Source organism: Ranitomeya imitator, chromosome 1, assembly GCF_032444005.1.
Source record: "Ranitomeya imitator isolate aRanImi1 chromosome 1, aRanImi1.pri, whole genome shotgun sequence".
Lineage (NCBI taxonomy): Eukaryota > Metazoa > Chordata > Amphibia > Anura > Dendrobatidae > Ranitomeya > Ranitomeya imitator.
Window position 1 is genome coordinate 580,839,156 of NC_091282.1, and position 16,617 is coordinate 580,855,772.

At 44.9% G+C, this 16,617-nt stretch overlaps 1 protein-coding gene across 8 annotated transcripts in view; it reads right to left on the bottom strand.

Annotated features, from left to right (window-relative positions):
• LONP1 (lon peptidase 1, mitochondrial) overlaps positions 1-16,617 on the bottom strand; it is a 480,916-nt gene that overhangs the window by 14,189 nt on the left and 450,110 nt on the right. For all 8 annotated transcript variants that reach the window (XM_069767869.1, XM_069767870.1, XM_069767867.1 and 5 more), the window contains one exon: positions 16-180. In XM_069767869.1, coding sequence (XP_069623970.1) covers positions 16-180 — 165 coding nt within the window. The remainder of the gene's footprint in view (positions 1-15; positions 181-16,617) is intronic.

The window sequence follows — 16,617 nt, forward strand, 5'->3', positions numbered from 1 at the left end:
CTAATTGTAACTCACAGCTATAGTTTTTTCTTTGATGCCCCCAACAGGCAGGATTTTCCCAGTCAGTGACACCTCTCCAGTCATTGCCACGTTTTGGCGAGCTGGACATCCCAGAGCTAGAGAAAGCAGCGCAGTGACAATTGTGCAGCCTGCGCTAGGACCATCCTTTGGTGTAGCACCCTATAAAGAACAAAGACAATTTTTACAGTCTGTAATTTACTACTACTAGCTTCAGTTAAACAAGATCAGTAGTGTACTTGGAATAAAAAGCAAAAATGACATACAGTACTATTTACTGTAATGATAATTCAAACTATTTCTATCAATAAATTATAAAATAAGCAACTTTGTGTAATATCTTATCAGATAAATCTGCTTCTTTCTACACCAGGATTGTGCATTCATTTTGTAAATTCTCAATTAATGGGTACAATATCTCTTCAGTGAAAACAGTTTTTTAAATTAAAAAGAGAAAGGAGATGACTACTTGGGCCCAAAGTTCTGTGAAGAACTATAATGGTTTCAGGAGAACTTGAGTATAGTTTGGTATTTTCCTTAGTAGCTTCCACTGTTTTTTTTACTGCTTTATTCTTATTGTTATCCCCATTGGACACTGCCACCCGATGTGCATCTTGTGAGATATACAGTACAGTATGCAAGCCATGAACAGCCGTTTGAGGATGAGTACCGTATATACTCGAGTATAAGCCGAGATTTTCAGCTCTTCCTCGGTTCAGCGGTCACATGGTACCGCTCATTAAAGTTATGAATATGGACTCCACTCCCATAGGGGTGGAGCCGCATATTCATTCCTCTAATGAGCTGTACCGGTGACCACTGACAGAGGAAGAGGCTGCGGCACCCGGAGACCAGCTGTCCGGGAGAAGGAGCCAGGGACGCCGGGAGCAGGTAAGTATGTCATATTTACCTGTCCCCGTTCCACCCACCGGGCGCCGCTCCGTCTTCTGCGTCCTCTTGCTCTGGCTGTTCAGGTCAGAGGGCGCGATGACGTACTAGTGTGCGCGCCGCCCTCTGCCTGAACAGTCAGTGCGGAGAGACGCCGAGACGGGACACTGAGGAGCTGCAAGCAAGAGTGGTGAGTATGTCATTTTTTTTTTTATTGCAGCAGCAGCATTCTATATTGCACACATTTATATGGAGCATCTATGGGGCCATAATGAACAGTGCAGAGCATTATATATGGGGCACAGCTTTATGTGGAGCATCTATGGGGCCATACTAAACGGTGCAGAGCATTATATATGGCACAGCTTTATGTGGAGCATCTATGCGGCCATAATGAACGGTGCAGAGCATTATATGTGGCACAGCTTTATATGGAACATCTATGGGGCCATAATGAACGGTATGGAGCATCTATTTTTATTTTTGAAATTCACTGGTAGCTGCTGCATTTTCCACCCTAGGCTTATACTCGAGTCAATAAGTGTTCCCAGTTTTTTGTGGCAAAATTAGGGGGGTCGGCTTATACTCGGGTCGGCTTATACTCGAGTATATACGGTATGTCTGCACTTGATGCAAGCGAGTTACATGTTTGGAAGCCCAGGTAATGTATCGAAATGTGCAGCTTGCAACAGGAGCATTGCAAACCTGGAGGAGTTTAGAGGTCACTGAGCTTGCGTTCGCTGGGGCCAGTGATATGGAGGAGGGTGGACATGGGGAGGATCAGGACAGAGAAGTGCGCAGCTGGGTAAATGTAACAAGAAGGGGTAGGGGGAAAAGAGCCAGGGAGCCCAGTCCTGATCTGGCACAACCTAGTAAATATGCCTGTAAGGCTGATATTAGGAATGCAAGCCCAGGACTGGAATCACTGCAGCAGGACGTTGCTCCTAGCAACCAGGAAAATGACTGCTGTAGGAAAGGGAAATAGAAGTGCAGCAAAGGCCAGACAGATGGTAGTGGACTCTATAATTAGGCACCTAGGCAGTGAATGCCGAACAGTGTGTTTGCTGGATAATCGGGTTCATCATATTGCGGATCGGATAGATAGATTGCTAGGTGGGGCTGGAGAGAACCCAGTGGTCATGGTGCACATCGGTAGCAACAACAAAGTTAGAGGGACGTGGAAGGCCCTTTAGAATGATTACATGGAACTAGGAGAGAAGCTAAAGGCCAGGACCTCCAAGGTGGTGCTATCAGAAATACTGTAAGTACCAGGAGCGTCAATAGAAAAACATCAGGAGCTTAGGGAGATAAATATGTAGCTTAGAAACAGGTGCAGGAAGGAAGGGTTTGGGTTCCTGGAGAACTGGGCTGACTTCTCTGTTGCCTACAGGCTCTATGGTAAGGGACGGGCTGCACCTCAATGGGAAGGGTGCAGCTGTGCTTGAGTAAAACATAGCAAGACGGATGGAGGAGCTTTTAAACTAGCATCTGGGGGAGGGAGGGTAGCTGTGCTAATAAGGGGATAGATAGGAGTAGACAGAGAGGGAGGCAGTAGGGGTAAATGAGGATTTAGAGGGGGCTGGGATACGGAAGCAGGGAGCTGAGTAGGAGTAACAGACGTGCTTAAAGGGAACCTGTCACCCCGATTTTTGAGATTGAGCTATAAATACTGTTAAATAGGGCCTGCGCCGTGTGTTCCTATAGTGTATGTAGTGTACCCCGATTCCCCATGTATGCTGAGAAATAACTTACCAAAGTCGCCGTTTTCGCCTGTCAATCAGGCTGGTCAGGTCGGGAGGGCGTGGTGACATCGCTGGTTCTTCCTCAGCTTTACGTTGGTGGCGTAGTGGCGTAGTGGTGAACAAGCAGCGCGCGATCTGCGCTGTCATCCCTTTCGTCGGTGGGGGCGGCCATCTTCCTGGGGCCGCGCGTGCGCAGATCGAGTGCTCTGCTGCACGGGGCTTCAGGAAAATGGCCGCGGGATGCCGCGCGTGCGCATTAGAGATCGCGGCGGCCATTATCCCAAAGCCGAGATGCAAACTCGGCTTTGGGAAAATGGCCGCCGCGATCTCTAATGCGCACGCGCGGCATCCCGCGGCCATTTTCCTGAAGCCCCGTGCAGCAGAGCACTCGATCTGCGCACGCGCGGCCCCAGGAAGATGGCCGCCCCCACCGACGAAAGGGATGACAGCGCAAATCGCGCGCTGCTTGTTCACCACTACGCCACTAACGTAAAGCTGAGGAAGAACCAGCGATGTCACCACGCCCTCCCGACCTGACCAGCCTGATTGACAGGCGAAAACGGCGACTTTGGTAAGTTATTTCTCAGCGTACATGGGGAATTGGGGTACAGTACATACACTATAGGAACACACAGCGCAGGCCCTATTTAACAGTATTTATAGCTCAATCTCAAAAAACGGGGTGACAGGTTCCCTTTAATAGTATTAAATGTCTGTTGGCAAATGCAAGAATTCTTGCAAGCAAAATGAATGAACTGGAGACTCTTATGACTGTTGCATAATACGATGTGGGTATTAAGGAGACCTGGCTTGACGAGAGCCATGACTGTGTAACAAAAAGAGCGTTACACTACATTTAGAAAGGACAGGAAAGATAAAAAAGTGGAGGGGTGTGCATCTTTGTTAAATACACATTAAAACGTGTGCTTAATGAAGACATTGGGGGGAGTTACAGCAATGTAGAGTCACTCTAGGGTAAATGTACATGGGGATGGCAATAATGGAAAGCTGCTAATTGAAGTTTGCTACAAGCCTCCTATTATAGCTGAACAGGTAGAGGATGAAAAGCTGCAGGAAATTAAAAAGGCAGCAAACAGTAATAGGGTTCTTATAATGGGGGACTTTAAATATCCAGACATTCAATGGGACATTCAGTGCCTTGCGAAACTATTCGGCCCCCTGGAACTTTTCAACCTTTTCCCACATATCATGCTTCAAACATAAAGATTACCAAATGTAAATTTTTGGTGATGAATCAACAACAAGTGGAACACAATTGTGAAGTTGAACGAAATTTATTGGTTATTTAAAATTTTTGTGGAAATTCAAAAACTGAAAAGTGGGGCGTGCAATATTATTCGGTTTCTTTAACTTAACACTTTGTTGCCCCACCTTTTGCTGCGATTACAGCTGCAAGTCGCTTGGGGTATGTCTCTATCAGTTTTGTACATCGAGAGACTGAAATTCTTGCCCATTCTTCCTTGGCAAACAGTTCCAGCTCAGTTAGGTTTGATGAAGATCGTTTGTGAACAGCAGTTTTCAGCTCTTTCCACAGATTCTCGATTGGATTGAGGTCTGAACTTTGACTTGGCCAGTCTAACACCTGGATACTTTTATTTGTGAACCATTCCATTGTAGATTTTGCTTTATGTTTGGGATCATTGTCTTGTTGGAAAACAAATCTCCGTCCCAGTCTCAGGTCTTTTGCAGACTCCAACAGGTTTTCTTCAAGAATGGTCCTGTATTTGGCTCCATCCATCTTCCCATCAATTTTAACCATCTTCCCTGTCCGTGCTGAAGAAAAGCAGGCCCAAACCATGATGCTGCCATCACCATGTTTGACAGTGGGGATGGTCTGTTCAGGGTGATGAGCTGTGTTGCCTTTACACCAAACATATCAGTTCGATTTTGGTTCTGACCAGAGCACCTTCTTCCACATGTTTGGTGTGTCTCCCAGGTGAGTTATTGCAAACTTTAAACTACACTTTTTATGGATATCTTTGAGAAATGGCTTTCTTCTTGCCACTCTTCCATAAAGGCCAGATTTGTGCAGTGTACAACTGATTGTTGCCCTATGCACAGACTGTCCCACCTCAGCTGTAGATCTCTGCAGTTCATCCAGAGTGATCATGGGCCTCTTGGCTGCATCTCTGATCAGTCTTCTCCTTGTTTGAGATGAAAGTTTAGAGGGACGGCCGGGTCTTAGTAGATTTGCAGTGGTATGATACTCCTTCCATTTCAAAATAATCGCTTGCACAGTGCAACTTGGGATGTTTAAAGTTTTGGAAATCATTTTGAATCCAAATCCAGCTTTAAACTTCTCCACAACAGTATCACGGACCTGCCTGTTGTGTTCCTTGGTCTTTATGATGCTCTCTGTGCTTCAAACTGAACCCTGAGACTATCACAGAGCAGGTGCATTTATACGAAGACTTGATTACACACAGGTGGATTATATTTATCATCATTAGGCATTTAGGACAACATTGCATCATTCAGAGATCCACAATGAACTTCTGGAGTGAGTTTGCTGAACTGAAAGTAAATGGGCCGGAATAATATTGCACACCCCACTTTTCAGTTTTTGAATTTAGACAAAATTTAAAATAACCAATACATTTCATTCAACTTCACAATTGTGTTCCACTTGTTGTTGATTCTTCACCAAAAATTTACATTTGGTATCTTTATGTTTGAAGCATGATATGTGGGAAAAGGTTGAAAAGTTCCAGGGGGCCGAATAGTTTCGCAAGGCACTGTATGTTTTCACGAACATTTGAGCCCATGGATCCATTATATGTCCATTTTGCAAGCCGGTGAGAAAATCTTGCCATGCAGATGTCAAACGGATGCTTACATGAGAGCAAATCGCATCCTCGCACTGCACACGGATAACATACGGATCACTGTTCATGGAACATTTCTGCGATTCTCGTCTGTGTAAAATGGACCGATTTTTTATACGTTGTGTGTGACTCCAGCCTAAAGGAGATCCCCCAACATTAAACATAATGGTATTTTACTTACTGATCAGAAGGGGTCTGATTATCAGGACCTTGTTGTAAAAGATCAGGGGCAGCAGCATTTTTTTCACCTCCACAGCAGCACTGCCATCTATCTGCAGTGTAGGGAAGTGCAAAACAGCCCTATGTATGTGAACGGAGCAGCTCCCTGTACAGCAGTGCCACTTTGACAGTAAAAATTATGGAGAATTGACCCCATAACTGAGCGTATTTACACCATTGTATAATAATTGGGAACATCTTTTTTAAAAAAAATTATCTGTAAATTATTATTATTTTTTTCCCCCTATGGTTGGAATTGTTTATTTCAATTTTTGCAAGGTTGTTTCCACCAATCTCTCACATCGGCAAACAATGTACAGTCTGAGTTATGTCAACGCTGCAGTTTTTTTTACTTGGAACTAGATGTGACTCTAGGTCACCAATAAGCTGCCACCTTAGAAGGAAGATAGACTTTTCAATGACTGTCCAATAATACGGAAAATCTGATGGTTCAGAACGTGTCCGGTCCCTTTTAGGCTGCATTCATTTATATCTTCAGTTTTAAAGCTGAAGTCTTAAACAGGTGAAGTTTCCACATATGTAGCAAATATTTTATACCTATTTTATACCTATGTACATGCCTGAAATAGGCTGGGCAAGGAGTTCCGCAAGCTGGAAAGCCCACAAGGCAAATGTTAGGATTTGTTTCAGCTTTGTATTAGTATGCTTTGGGGTAGTGTGGTGCCACCTGCAGGTCATTTTTCCTTACTACAGGTTTATGAAAATTAATGTTTAACCCCTTTACCCCCAAGGGTGGTTTGCACGTTATGGACCGGGCCAATTTTTACAATTCTGACCACTGTCCCTTTATGAGGTTATAACTCTGGAACGCTTCAACGGATCCCAGTGAATCTGACACTGTATTCTCGTGACATGTTGTACTTCATGATAGTGGTAAAATTTCTTTGATATTACATGCGTTTATTTGTGAAAAAAAACGGAAATTTGGCGAAAATTTTGCAATTTTCCAACTTTGAATTTTTATGCAATTAAATCACAGAGATAGGTCACACAAAATACTTAATAAGTAACATTTCCCACATGTCTACTTTACATCAGCACAATTTTGGAACCAACATTTTTTTTTGTTAGTGAGTTATAAGGGTTAAAAGTTGACCAGCAATTTCTTATTTTTACAACACCATTTTATTTTAGGGACCACATCTCATTTGAAGTCATTTTGAGGGGTCTATATGATAGAAAATACCCAAGTGTGACACCATTCTAAAAACTGCACCCCTCAAGGTTCTCAAAACCACATTCAAGAAGTTTATTAACCCTTCAGGTGTTTCACAGGAATTTTTGGAATATCTAAATAAAAATTAACATTTAACTTTTTTTCACAAAAAATTTACTTCAGCTCCAATTTGTTTCATTTTACCAAGGGTTACAGGAGAAAATGGACCCCAAACGTTGTTGTACAATTTGTCCTGAGTACGCCGATACCCCATAAGTGTTTGGGCGCATGACAGAGCTTGGAAGCGAAAGAGCGCCATTTGACCTTTCAATGCAAAATTGACAGGAATTGAGATGGGACGCCATGTTGCGTTTGGAGAGCCACTGATGTGCCTAAACATTGAAACCCCCCACAAGTGACACCATTTTGGAAAGTAGACCCCCTAAGGAACTTATCTGGATGTGTGGTGAGCACTGTGACCCACCAAGAGCTTCACAGAAGTTTATAATGCAGAGCCGTAAAAATAAAACAAAAATTTTTTCCCACAAAAATTATTTTTTAGCCCCCAGTTTTGTATTTTCTCGAGGGTAACAGGAGAAATTGGACCCCAAAAGTTGTTGTCCAATTTGTCCTGAGTGCGCTGATACCCCATATGTGGGGGGAACCACCGTTTGGGCGCATGGGAGGGCTCGGAAGGAAAGGAGCGCCATTTGGAATGCAGACTTAGATGGAATGGTCTGCAGGCGTCACATTGCGTTTGCAGAGCCCCTAATGTACCTAAACAGTAGAAACCCCCCACAAGTGACCCCATATTGGAAACTAGACCCCCACACGTACTTATCTAGATGTGTTGTGAGAACTTTGAGCCCCCAAGTGTTTCACTACAGTTTATAACGCAGAGCCGTGAAAATAAAAAAAAAATTTCAGCCATCTGTTTTGTTTTTTCCCAAGGTTAACAGGAGAAATTGAACCCCAAAAGTTGTTGTCCAATTTGTCCTGAGTACGCTGATACCCTATATGTTGGGGTAAACTCCTGTTTGGGCACACGGGAGAGCTCAGAAGGGAAGGAGCACTGTATTACTTTTTCAACGCAGAATTGGCTGGAATTGAGATCGGACGCCATGTCGCGTTTGGAGAGCCCCTGATGTGCCTAAACAGTGGAAACCCCCCAATTATAACTGAAACCCTAATCCAAACACACCCCTAACCCTAATTCCAATGGTAACCCTAACCACACCTCTAACCCAGACACACCCCTAACCCTAACCCCAACCCTATTCCCAACCGTTAATGTAATCCAAACCCTAACTTTAGCCCCAACCCTAACTGTAGCCCCAACCCTAACCCTAGCCCTAACCCTAGCCCTAACCCTAACGGGAAAATGGAAATAAATACAGTTTTTTAATTTTTCCCTAACTAAGGGGGTGATGAAGGGGGGTTTAATTTACTTTTATAGCGGGTTTTTTAGCGGATTTTTATGATTGGCAGCCGTCACACACTGAAAGACGCTTTTTATTGCAAAAAATTTTTTTTGCGTTATCACATTTTGAGAGCTATAATTTTTCCATATTTGATGGACTCAGAGTCATGTGAGGTCTTGTTTTTTGCGGGACGAGTTGACATTTTTATTGGTAACATTTTCGGGCACGTGACATTTTTTGATCGCTTTTTATTACGATTTTTGTGAGGCAGAATGACCAAAAGCCAGCTATTCATGAATTTCTTTTGGGGGAGGCGTTTATACCGTTCCGCGTTTGGTAAAATTGATAAAGCAGTTTTATTCTTCGGGTCAGTATGATTACAGCGATACCTCATTTATATCATTTTTTATGTTTTGGCGCTTTTATACGATAAAAACTATTTTATAGAAAAAATAATTCTTTTTGCATTGCTTTATTCTCAGGACTATAACTTTTTTATTTTTTTGCTGATGATGCTGTATGGCGGCTCATTTTTTGCGGGACAAGATGACGCTTTCACCTCCCTCCCTGCAGGACCCGGATGCCGCGGCCACTTTGGATCCGGGGAATGCAGGGAGTGGAAAGTAGGAGACCCTCGCAGCAACGCGATCACATCGCGTTGCTGCGGGGGTCTCAGGGAAGCACGCAGGGAGCCCCCTCCCTGCGCGATGCTTCCCTGCACTGCCGGCACATCGCGATCATGTTTGATCGCGGTGTGCCGGGGGTTAATGTGCCGGGGGCGGTCCGTGACCGCTCCTGGCACATAGTGCCGGATGTCAGCTGCGATAAGCAGCTGACACCCGGCCGCGATCCCCCCGTGAGCGTGGCGGATCGCGCTGGAAGTACTATTCCGTCCTTGGGAAGTAGGGCCCACCCCACATGGATGGAATAGTACGTCCAATGGCAGAAAGGGGTTAAAGTGTATTTTGTGATCACATCGTGGATGTGTGGTTTGTTTGGCTATTTTCTTGATGAAGGGGACAAGTTTACCTTTCACATGGTGAATCCTTTGTGTGTGGGTGCAGTATGAGTGCTAGTAGCTGCAGGCTATATAGAAGACCAAAGGTTAGGGACAAGTGTTAGAAGATGTATAAGGCACTTTACCTAGAAGCGGCAGAGGCAAGAAACTCATAAAGGTCATTACTCAGTTCATGGCGACCAGACTGGCTTCATGCCTGCCAAATCTACTGCCATATATTTTTGATGTCTCTTTATTAATCTACAGGCACAGTCGCAGAATGTAGGGGGGAGGGCAGTACTCTCGCTCGATGTGGTGAAAGCTTTTGATAACGTCGAGTGGGAGTACTTGTGGTCTATCATGAGGGGCATGGGTTTCGGCCCCTTTTTCCTGACCTGGGTCAAGCTTTTATACTGCAATCCAGGTGCCAAAATTAAAATAAATGGTTGTACGTCAGAAGCTTTTGAGCTGTGTAGGGTAACTAGGCAGGGCTGTCCCCTGTCCCCTCTGCAGTTCGCACTGGCGATAGAACCCCTGGCTATTAAACTCTGAACTAGTTGGGAAAAAAAGGGCTTTGTGCATCGGTCTGTGGAAGAAAGGGTGGCATTATATGCAGATGAACTTTTGGTATTTCTTGTGAATACAGAGGATTCATTATTAAACGCTATATATAACGCTTTACTGATCCCGGGGGAAATTATGGTATTGGACAAGTACAGTGGGGCAAAAAAGTATTTAGTCAATCATCAATAGTGCAAGTTCCACCACTTAAAAAGATGAGAGGCGTCTGTAATTTACATCATAGGTAGACCTCAACTATGGGAGACAAACTGAGAAAAAAAAATCCAGAAAATCACATTGTCTGTTTTTTTAACATTTTATTTGCATATTATGGTGGAAAATAAGTATTTGGTCAGAAACAAAATTTCATCTCAATATTTTGTAATATATCCTTTGTTGGCAATGACAGAGGTCAAACGTTTTCTGTAAGTCTTCACACTGTTGTTGGTATGTTGGCCCATTCCTCCATGCAGATCTCCTCTAGAGCAGTGATGTTTTTGGCTTTTCGCTTGGCAACACGGACTTTCAACTCCCTCCAAAGGTTTTCTATAGGGTTGAGATCTGGAGACTGGCTAGGCCACTCCAGGACCTTGAAATGCTTCTTACGAAGCCACTCCTTCGTTGCCCTGGCGGTGTGCTTTGGATCATTGTCATGTTGAAAGACCCAGCCACGTTTCATCTTCAATGCCCTTGCTGATGGAAGGAGGTTTGCACTCAAAATCTCACGATACATGGCCCCATTCATTCTTTCATGTACCCGGATCAGTCGTCCTGGCCCCTTTGCAGAGAAACAGCCCCAAAGCATGATGTTTCCACCACCATGCTTTACAGTAGGTATGGTGTATGATGGATGCAACTCAGTATTCTTTTTCCTCCAAACACGACAAGTTGTGTTTCTACCAAACAGTTCCAGTTTGGTTTCATCAGACCATAGGACATTCTCCCAAAACTCCTGTGGATCATCCAAATGCTCTCTAGCAAACTTCAGACGGGCCCGGACATGTACTGGCTTAAGCAGTGGGACACGTCTGGCACTGCAGGATCTGAGTCCATGGTGGCGTAGTGTGTTACTTATGGTAGGCCTTGTTACATTGGTCCCAGCTCTCTGCAGTTCATTCACTAGGTCCCCGCGTGGTTCTGGGATTTTTGCTCACCATTCTTGTGATCATTCTGACCCCACGGGGTGGGATTTTGCGTGGAGCCCCAGATCGAGGGAGATTATCAGTGGTCTTGTATGTCTTCCATTTTCTAATTATTGCTCCCTCTGTTGATTTCTTCACTCCAATCTGGTTGGCTATTGCAGATTCAGTCTTCCCAGCCTAGTGCAGGGCTACAATTTTGTTTCTGGTGTCCTTTGACAGCTCTTTGGTCTTCACCATAGTGGAGCTTGGAGCCAGACTGTTTGAGGGTGTGCACAGGTGTCTTTTTATACTGATAACAAGTTTAAACAGGTGCCATTACTACAGGTAATGAGTGGAGGAAAGAGGAGACTCTTAAAGAAGAAGTTACAGGTCTGTGAGAGCCAGAAATCTTGATTGTTTGTTTCTGACCAAATACTTATTTTGCACCATAATATGCAAAAAAAAAAAAATGATAAAAAAACAGATAGTGATTTTCTGGATTTTTTTTTCTCAGTTTGTCTCCCATAGTTGAGGTCTACCTATGATGTAAATTACAGACGCCTCTCATCTTTTTAAGTGGTGGAACTTGCACTATTGCTGACTGACTAAATACGTTTTTGCCCCACTGTATATCAACATTACATTACAAATAAATGTGGGTAGTTCAGGTATATAAGTCACTGTTCATTGACATTAGTACACCTGCAATCAGTCATTGTTGTCTACCACCCTTAAGAAATTATTATACATCCCCATAGCAGTAGGTACAAATGATTTCCTTAATTTCTCTTTCTTACACCTTAGTCGGATTAGACGGCTGCTGAATGTGCTCTTCTGCTTCAAGAGCAGCTCGTATAGTGGGTGTGTATTATTGATCATTATAGCCCTACACTTCTTCTGAATCCTATCCTCCAATACCTCCTCAAGAGTCCAGATGGAGGCCAACAGCCGCGCCTGTCTTCTTGATAAGTTTATTAAGCTTATTAGCGTCAGATACTCGCACACTACTGACCCAGCATATGATAGCAAAAAAAATGGCGCTTGCCATAACGGACTGGTAGAACAATTCCAGAACTTTATTGCACACATTGAACGACCTGAGCTTCCGAAGTACAGTCTGCTCCTTCCCTTCTTGTTAATCTTTTCTGTATGACACCTCCAATGGAGTTCACTGTCAAGGTGAACCCCCAAATATTTGTAGCTCTCAACAATCTCAACCTCCTGGCCAGCAATATTGATCGGTAAGTAATCATCCTTTTTCATTCTATAACTCACCACCAACTCCTTGGTTTTCTTTACATTTAGTTCTAGACAGTTAGTCCAGCACCAATCCACAAAGTCAGAAAACACCCCTTCTATATTCCTCCTCCCCGCGACCGCCAAAAAATGCCCCCTACAATCAAAGTCATCTGATAATCTTCGGAGGTGACAAAAATCTGATTTATACTGAAAGACAGCTGTATACAATGTGAAGAGGAAAGGTGACAGCACTGTACCCTGAGGGGCTCCAACACTGCTCCGTACACTGCCAGATACCACCTCCCCCATCCTTACAAACCACGGCCTGTCGTTCAGGTAGTCGCTTATCCAGTTCACCATCCCCTCATCCACTACCATATCAGTCAACTTATTATGCAGTAAGGGCGGCTGTAAGGTATTGAAAACACTTGAGAAGTCAAAGAACATGGCGCACACTACAGATCCATCATTGTCCAAGAATGAATGTACTGTTTGTAGCAGAGACACTACAGCATCATCCATCCCCAATCTCTGCTGGTACGCAAACTGCAGGGGGTCAGTAAAAGTCCTCACCCTCGGACACAAGTAGGCGAGTATTATTCTCTCCAAGGACTTCATAGAATGTGATGTTAAAGGGGCTGTCCACTACTTTCAATTAACCTCCCAATGCATCCCGCTGGGAATCCTAATGAATTTTGTAAATACCTTCTGTTGCCGATACTGCCTGTGAGCAGCGCTATGCCGGCGGCTGAGTCCGGGTCACGTGACCCCCAGGCTGCATTCGCCGATAATATCGGCTCTGGAAATTGATGTGACATCATAAGCAGGCGTGACCCAGCCTCCACAGACAGCGGTCACTCATCAAGAGTGACTGGGCTGTGGGCGGTGCTGGGGTCTGCGGGGCTGTCCGGGGGGTCTGCCGGGGTTGTGCAGGGGTCTTCCGGGGCTGTGCGGGGGTCTGCAGGGCCATCTGGGGGTCTGAGAGCTGTCCAGGAGGGTCTGCAGAGCTGTCCGGGGTGACTGCGGGCTGTGCGGGGGGTCCACGGGGCTGTCCGGTGGGTCTGCCGGGGTCTGCGGTGCTGTCCGGGGTGTCTGCAGGCTGTCTGCGGGGCTGTCCAGGGGGGTCTGCGGGCTGTGTGTGTATACTTATACAGGCATTGTCCGACAGCGCATTCGGGGGGGCGTCATCCAGGAAACCGAGTGTGCAGTAACTTTTTAAGTATTATTCTACTGTGGCTTTATATTTGCACCGTGTCTTATCTCCTCTCGGTTTCACCACTTACAGTATGTATGCTTATACTGACACCTTGTGGTGTCCCAAGCACTAAGCACCTTATTTTTAAATATATATTTTGTGCACATTTGTGATTACAATTGCTTGATAGAATAATATTTCTGGATTGAGTGCCCCTTTTATTATGGATTTTTTTAATGTTGCATTGCTTTTGGTTCTGTTATAATTTACCTGATTTACTAATAAAATTGTGTATTATTTAACACGTACTGGTGTGGCCTTTGGTCGTTTTTTCCGGGTTTCCTTGGTGTTTTCTTTAGTGTGAAACTTGCCTTAGACATATGCGCAGTTTGATCTCTTTACATCATATATGTACACTAAATTATATATACTATGAAATTGATGATAAAGGGAAAAAGCTAAAAGCTTGATCACCATGTTTGTGCAGTCCTTGGTGCTGCTTTTAAGCTTGTGACCCTGATGTGACCTCTCCTCATCAGCCTAGGTCAATGGTGGGCAACCTCAGGCTCCCCCCCTCCCCCCCAGCAGATTCTCAGGGGCCGCATTCTTGGGCAAGGAGCTGTATTTTGATTGCCACTAGCTCATTAATTTCTTCTTGCTCGGTTAGCATACACACGCAGCGTTCACTACAGAACACTGAAGGGCATGCAATGAAAGATCACGTCCTGAAACCAGTGCCAGAGTCAGGATGTAGTTTGTGGGCTGAGTTTGTACGGTCCCCGAAGGATGGTATAAATATCCAAATGGCCTTTTGCAGAAAAAAGATTCCCCACCACTGGCCTAAGTGCTTGCAATGTGTTAAGATGTTTTAGAATGAAGATAGAGGAGGGAGGGGGTTTGGGTGTGTTTTGGAGTGGGTGTGCTAGGTGCTGGCTTATAGGCCAGTGCAATGCGTCCTGGAACTTGTAGTATTAGAGCACAATAAGTCAGGAGAAAGGAAGTTCTCGATTAAGGCTACTTTAACACATCAGATTTTTGCCTTCAGGCACAATCCGGTGTAACAGGCCAGACTAACCCCCCCGCCCAGAATATACCCGGGGTTAACCCCTTTACCCCCAAGGGTGGTTTGCACGTGATGGACCAGGCCAATTTTTACAATTCTGACCACTGTCCCTTTATGAGGTTTTTGGAAGTGCATTTGGATAGCAAGGTGGATTGCTGTTAAGGGAACTAGAGAAAAAAAAATCTATAAATCTTCAGCATAGCGAGTGTGAGCGAGCTGAGTGTGGCCTGAGCGTAAGTGTGAACGGCGGTAAGTGTGACTTGTGATTCAGTGACTTTGGAGTCAGGGAGTTTCCAAGGGAGGAATTACTGAATTGCTGTCTGTTTCTTATTAATACTTTGTATTTATTTTTTTTTCTTTAACTTTTCTGTCTGGTGCAATCCCCATTAGGAAATGTGCTCCACTCTTGTTAATGCCATCCAGTGCACATCTTGCCACATGTATGCAATCCTTGAGCAGCCGATCAAGGGTGCATACTGCTGTGCGAGATGTGAGCACGTTGTGCATTTGGAAAACCAGATTCTGAATCTAAATGTGCAGCTGGCAACACTGAGATCCATAGACAATATGGAGAGGAGTCTTCTGCTCACTAAGCAGACGCTCAATGGGATAGATGAGGGGGGGGGGATGGTGGGATGGAGCTGCAGGACGATGAAGTAGCAAGCTGGGTGACAGTTAGGAAGCGGGGTAGAGGGAAGAGTGCCAGAGAGGCTAGTCCTGATCTGGAACACCCCAATAAGTTTGCTAAGTTGGCAGATGAGGGGGGTGCCAGTACAGGGGTAGCACAGCTGCAGCCAGGCATGTCCTCTGAAAGCCGGAGGAGTGACTGCTCCAGTAAGGAGGGAATTAGGAGAGCACGGCAGGCCAGGCAGGTGCTGATAGTGGGTGACTCAATAATTAGGGGAACAGGAAGGGCAATCTGTCACAAAGACAGGGATCGTCGAACGGTGTGCTGCCTACCTGGCGCTCGAGTCCGACACATCGCTGATCGGGTGGACAGATTACTGGGAGGGGCTGGTGAGGACCCAGCGGTCATGGTGCACATTGGCACAAATGACAAAGTTAGAGGTAGGTGGAAGGTCCTTAAAGATGATTTCAGGGAATTAGGCTGCAAGGTGAAAGCAAGGACCTCCAACGTTGTATTCTCCGAAATACTGCCTGTACCACGTGCCACGCCAGAGAGGCAACGGGAGATTAGGGAGGTTAATAAGTGGCTCAAGAATTGGTGTAGGAAGGAGGGGTTTGGGTTCCTGCAGAACTGGGCCGACTTCTCAGTTGGCTACAGGCTCTACGCTAGGGACTGGCTGCACCTCAATGGGGAGGGTGCAGCTGTGTTGGGGGAGAAAATGGCTAGAAGGTTGGAGGAGTGTTTAAACTAGGAATTGGGGGGGAGGGTATTCATTTTATAGGAGGGGAAGATAGTGCAGATAGAGACCTGGGCACAAATAAGGAAGTTGGGAGTGGCAGTGGCATGGGGGTGGGGTTAGAACAGTTAATAATTTAAGAAATAGAGGTACAGAGAGGAACATCAAGTGCATGTATACTAATGCCAGAAGCCTTGCCAACAAAATGGACGAATTAGAACTAATGTTGTTGGAGCATAATTATGACATGGTGGGGATATCTGAAACGTGGCTGGATGAGAGCCATTACTGGGCTGTTAACTTGCAGGGCTATAGCCTGTTCAGAAATGACCGTACAGATAAGCGAGGGGGAGGGGTGTGTTTATATGTAAAATCGTCCTTAAAACCCATCCTGCGTGATAATATAGGTGAATTTAATGAAAATGTAGAATCCCTGTGGGTGAAGATAAGGGGAGGGGGAAAAAATAATAAAATTACTGATAGGGGTTTGTTATAAATCTCCAAAAATAATAGAAGCAATGGAGAATATCCTCGTAAAGCAAATAGATGAAGCTGCGACTCAAGGAGAAGTCATTATTATGGGGGACTTCAACTACCCTGAAACAGATTGGGGAACAGAAACCTGCAGTTCCAGCAAAGGTAATCGGTTTTTGACAACTATGAGAGACAATTACCTTTCACAACTGGTTCAGGACCCAACAAGAAGGGGGTACTGCTAGACCTAATATTAACCAACAGGCCAGACCGCATAGCAAATATAAGGGTT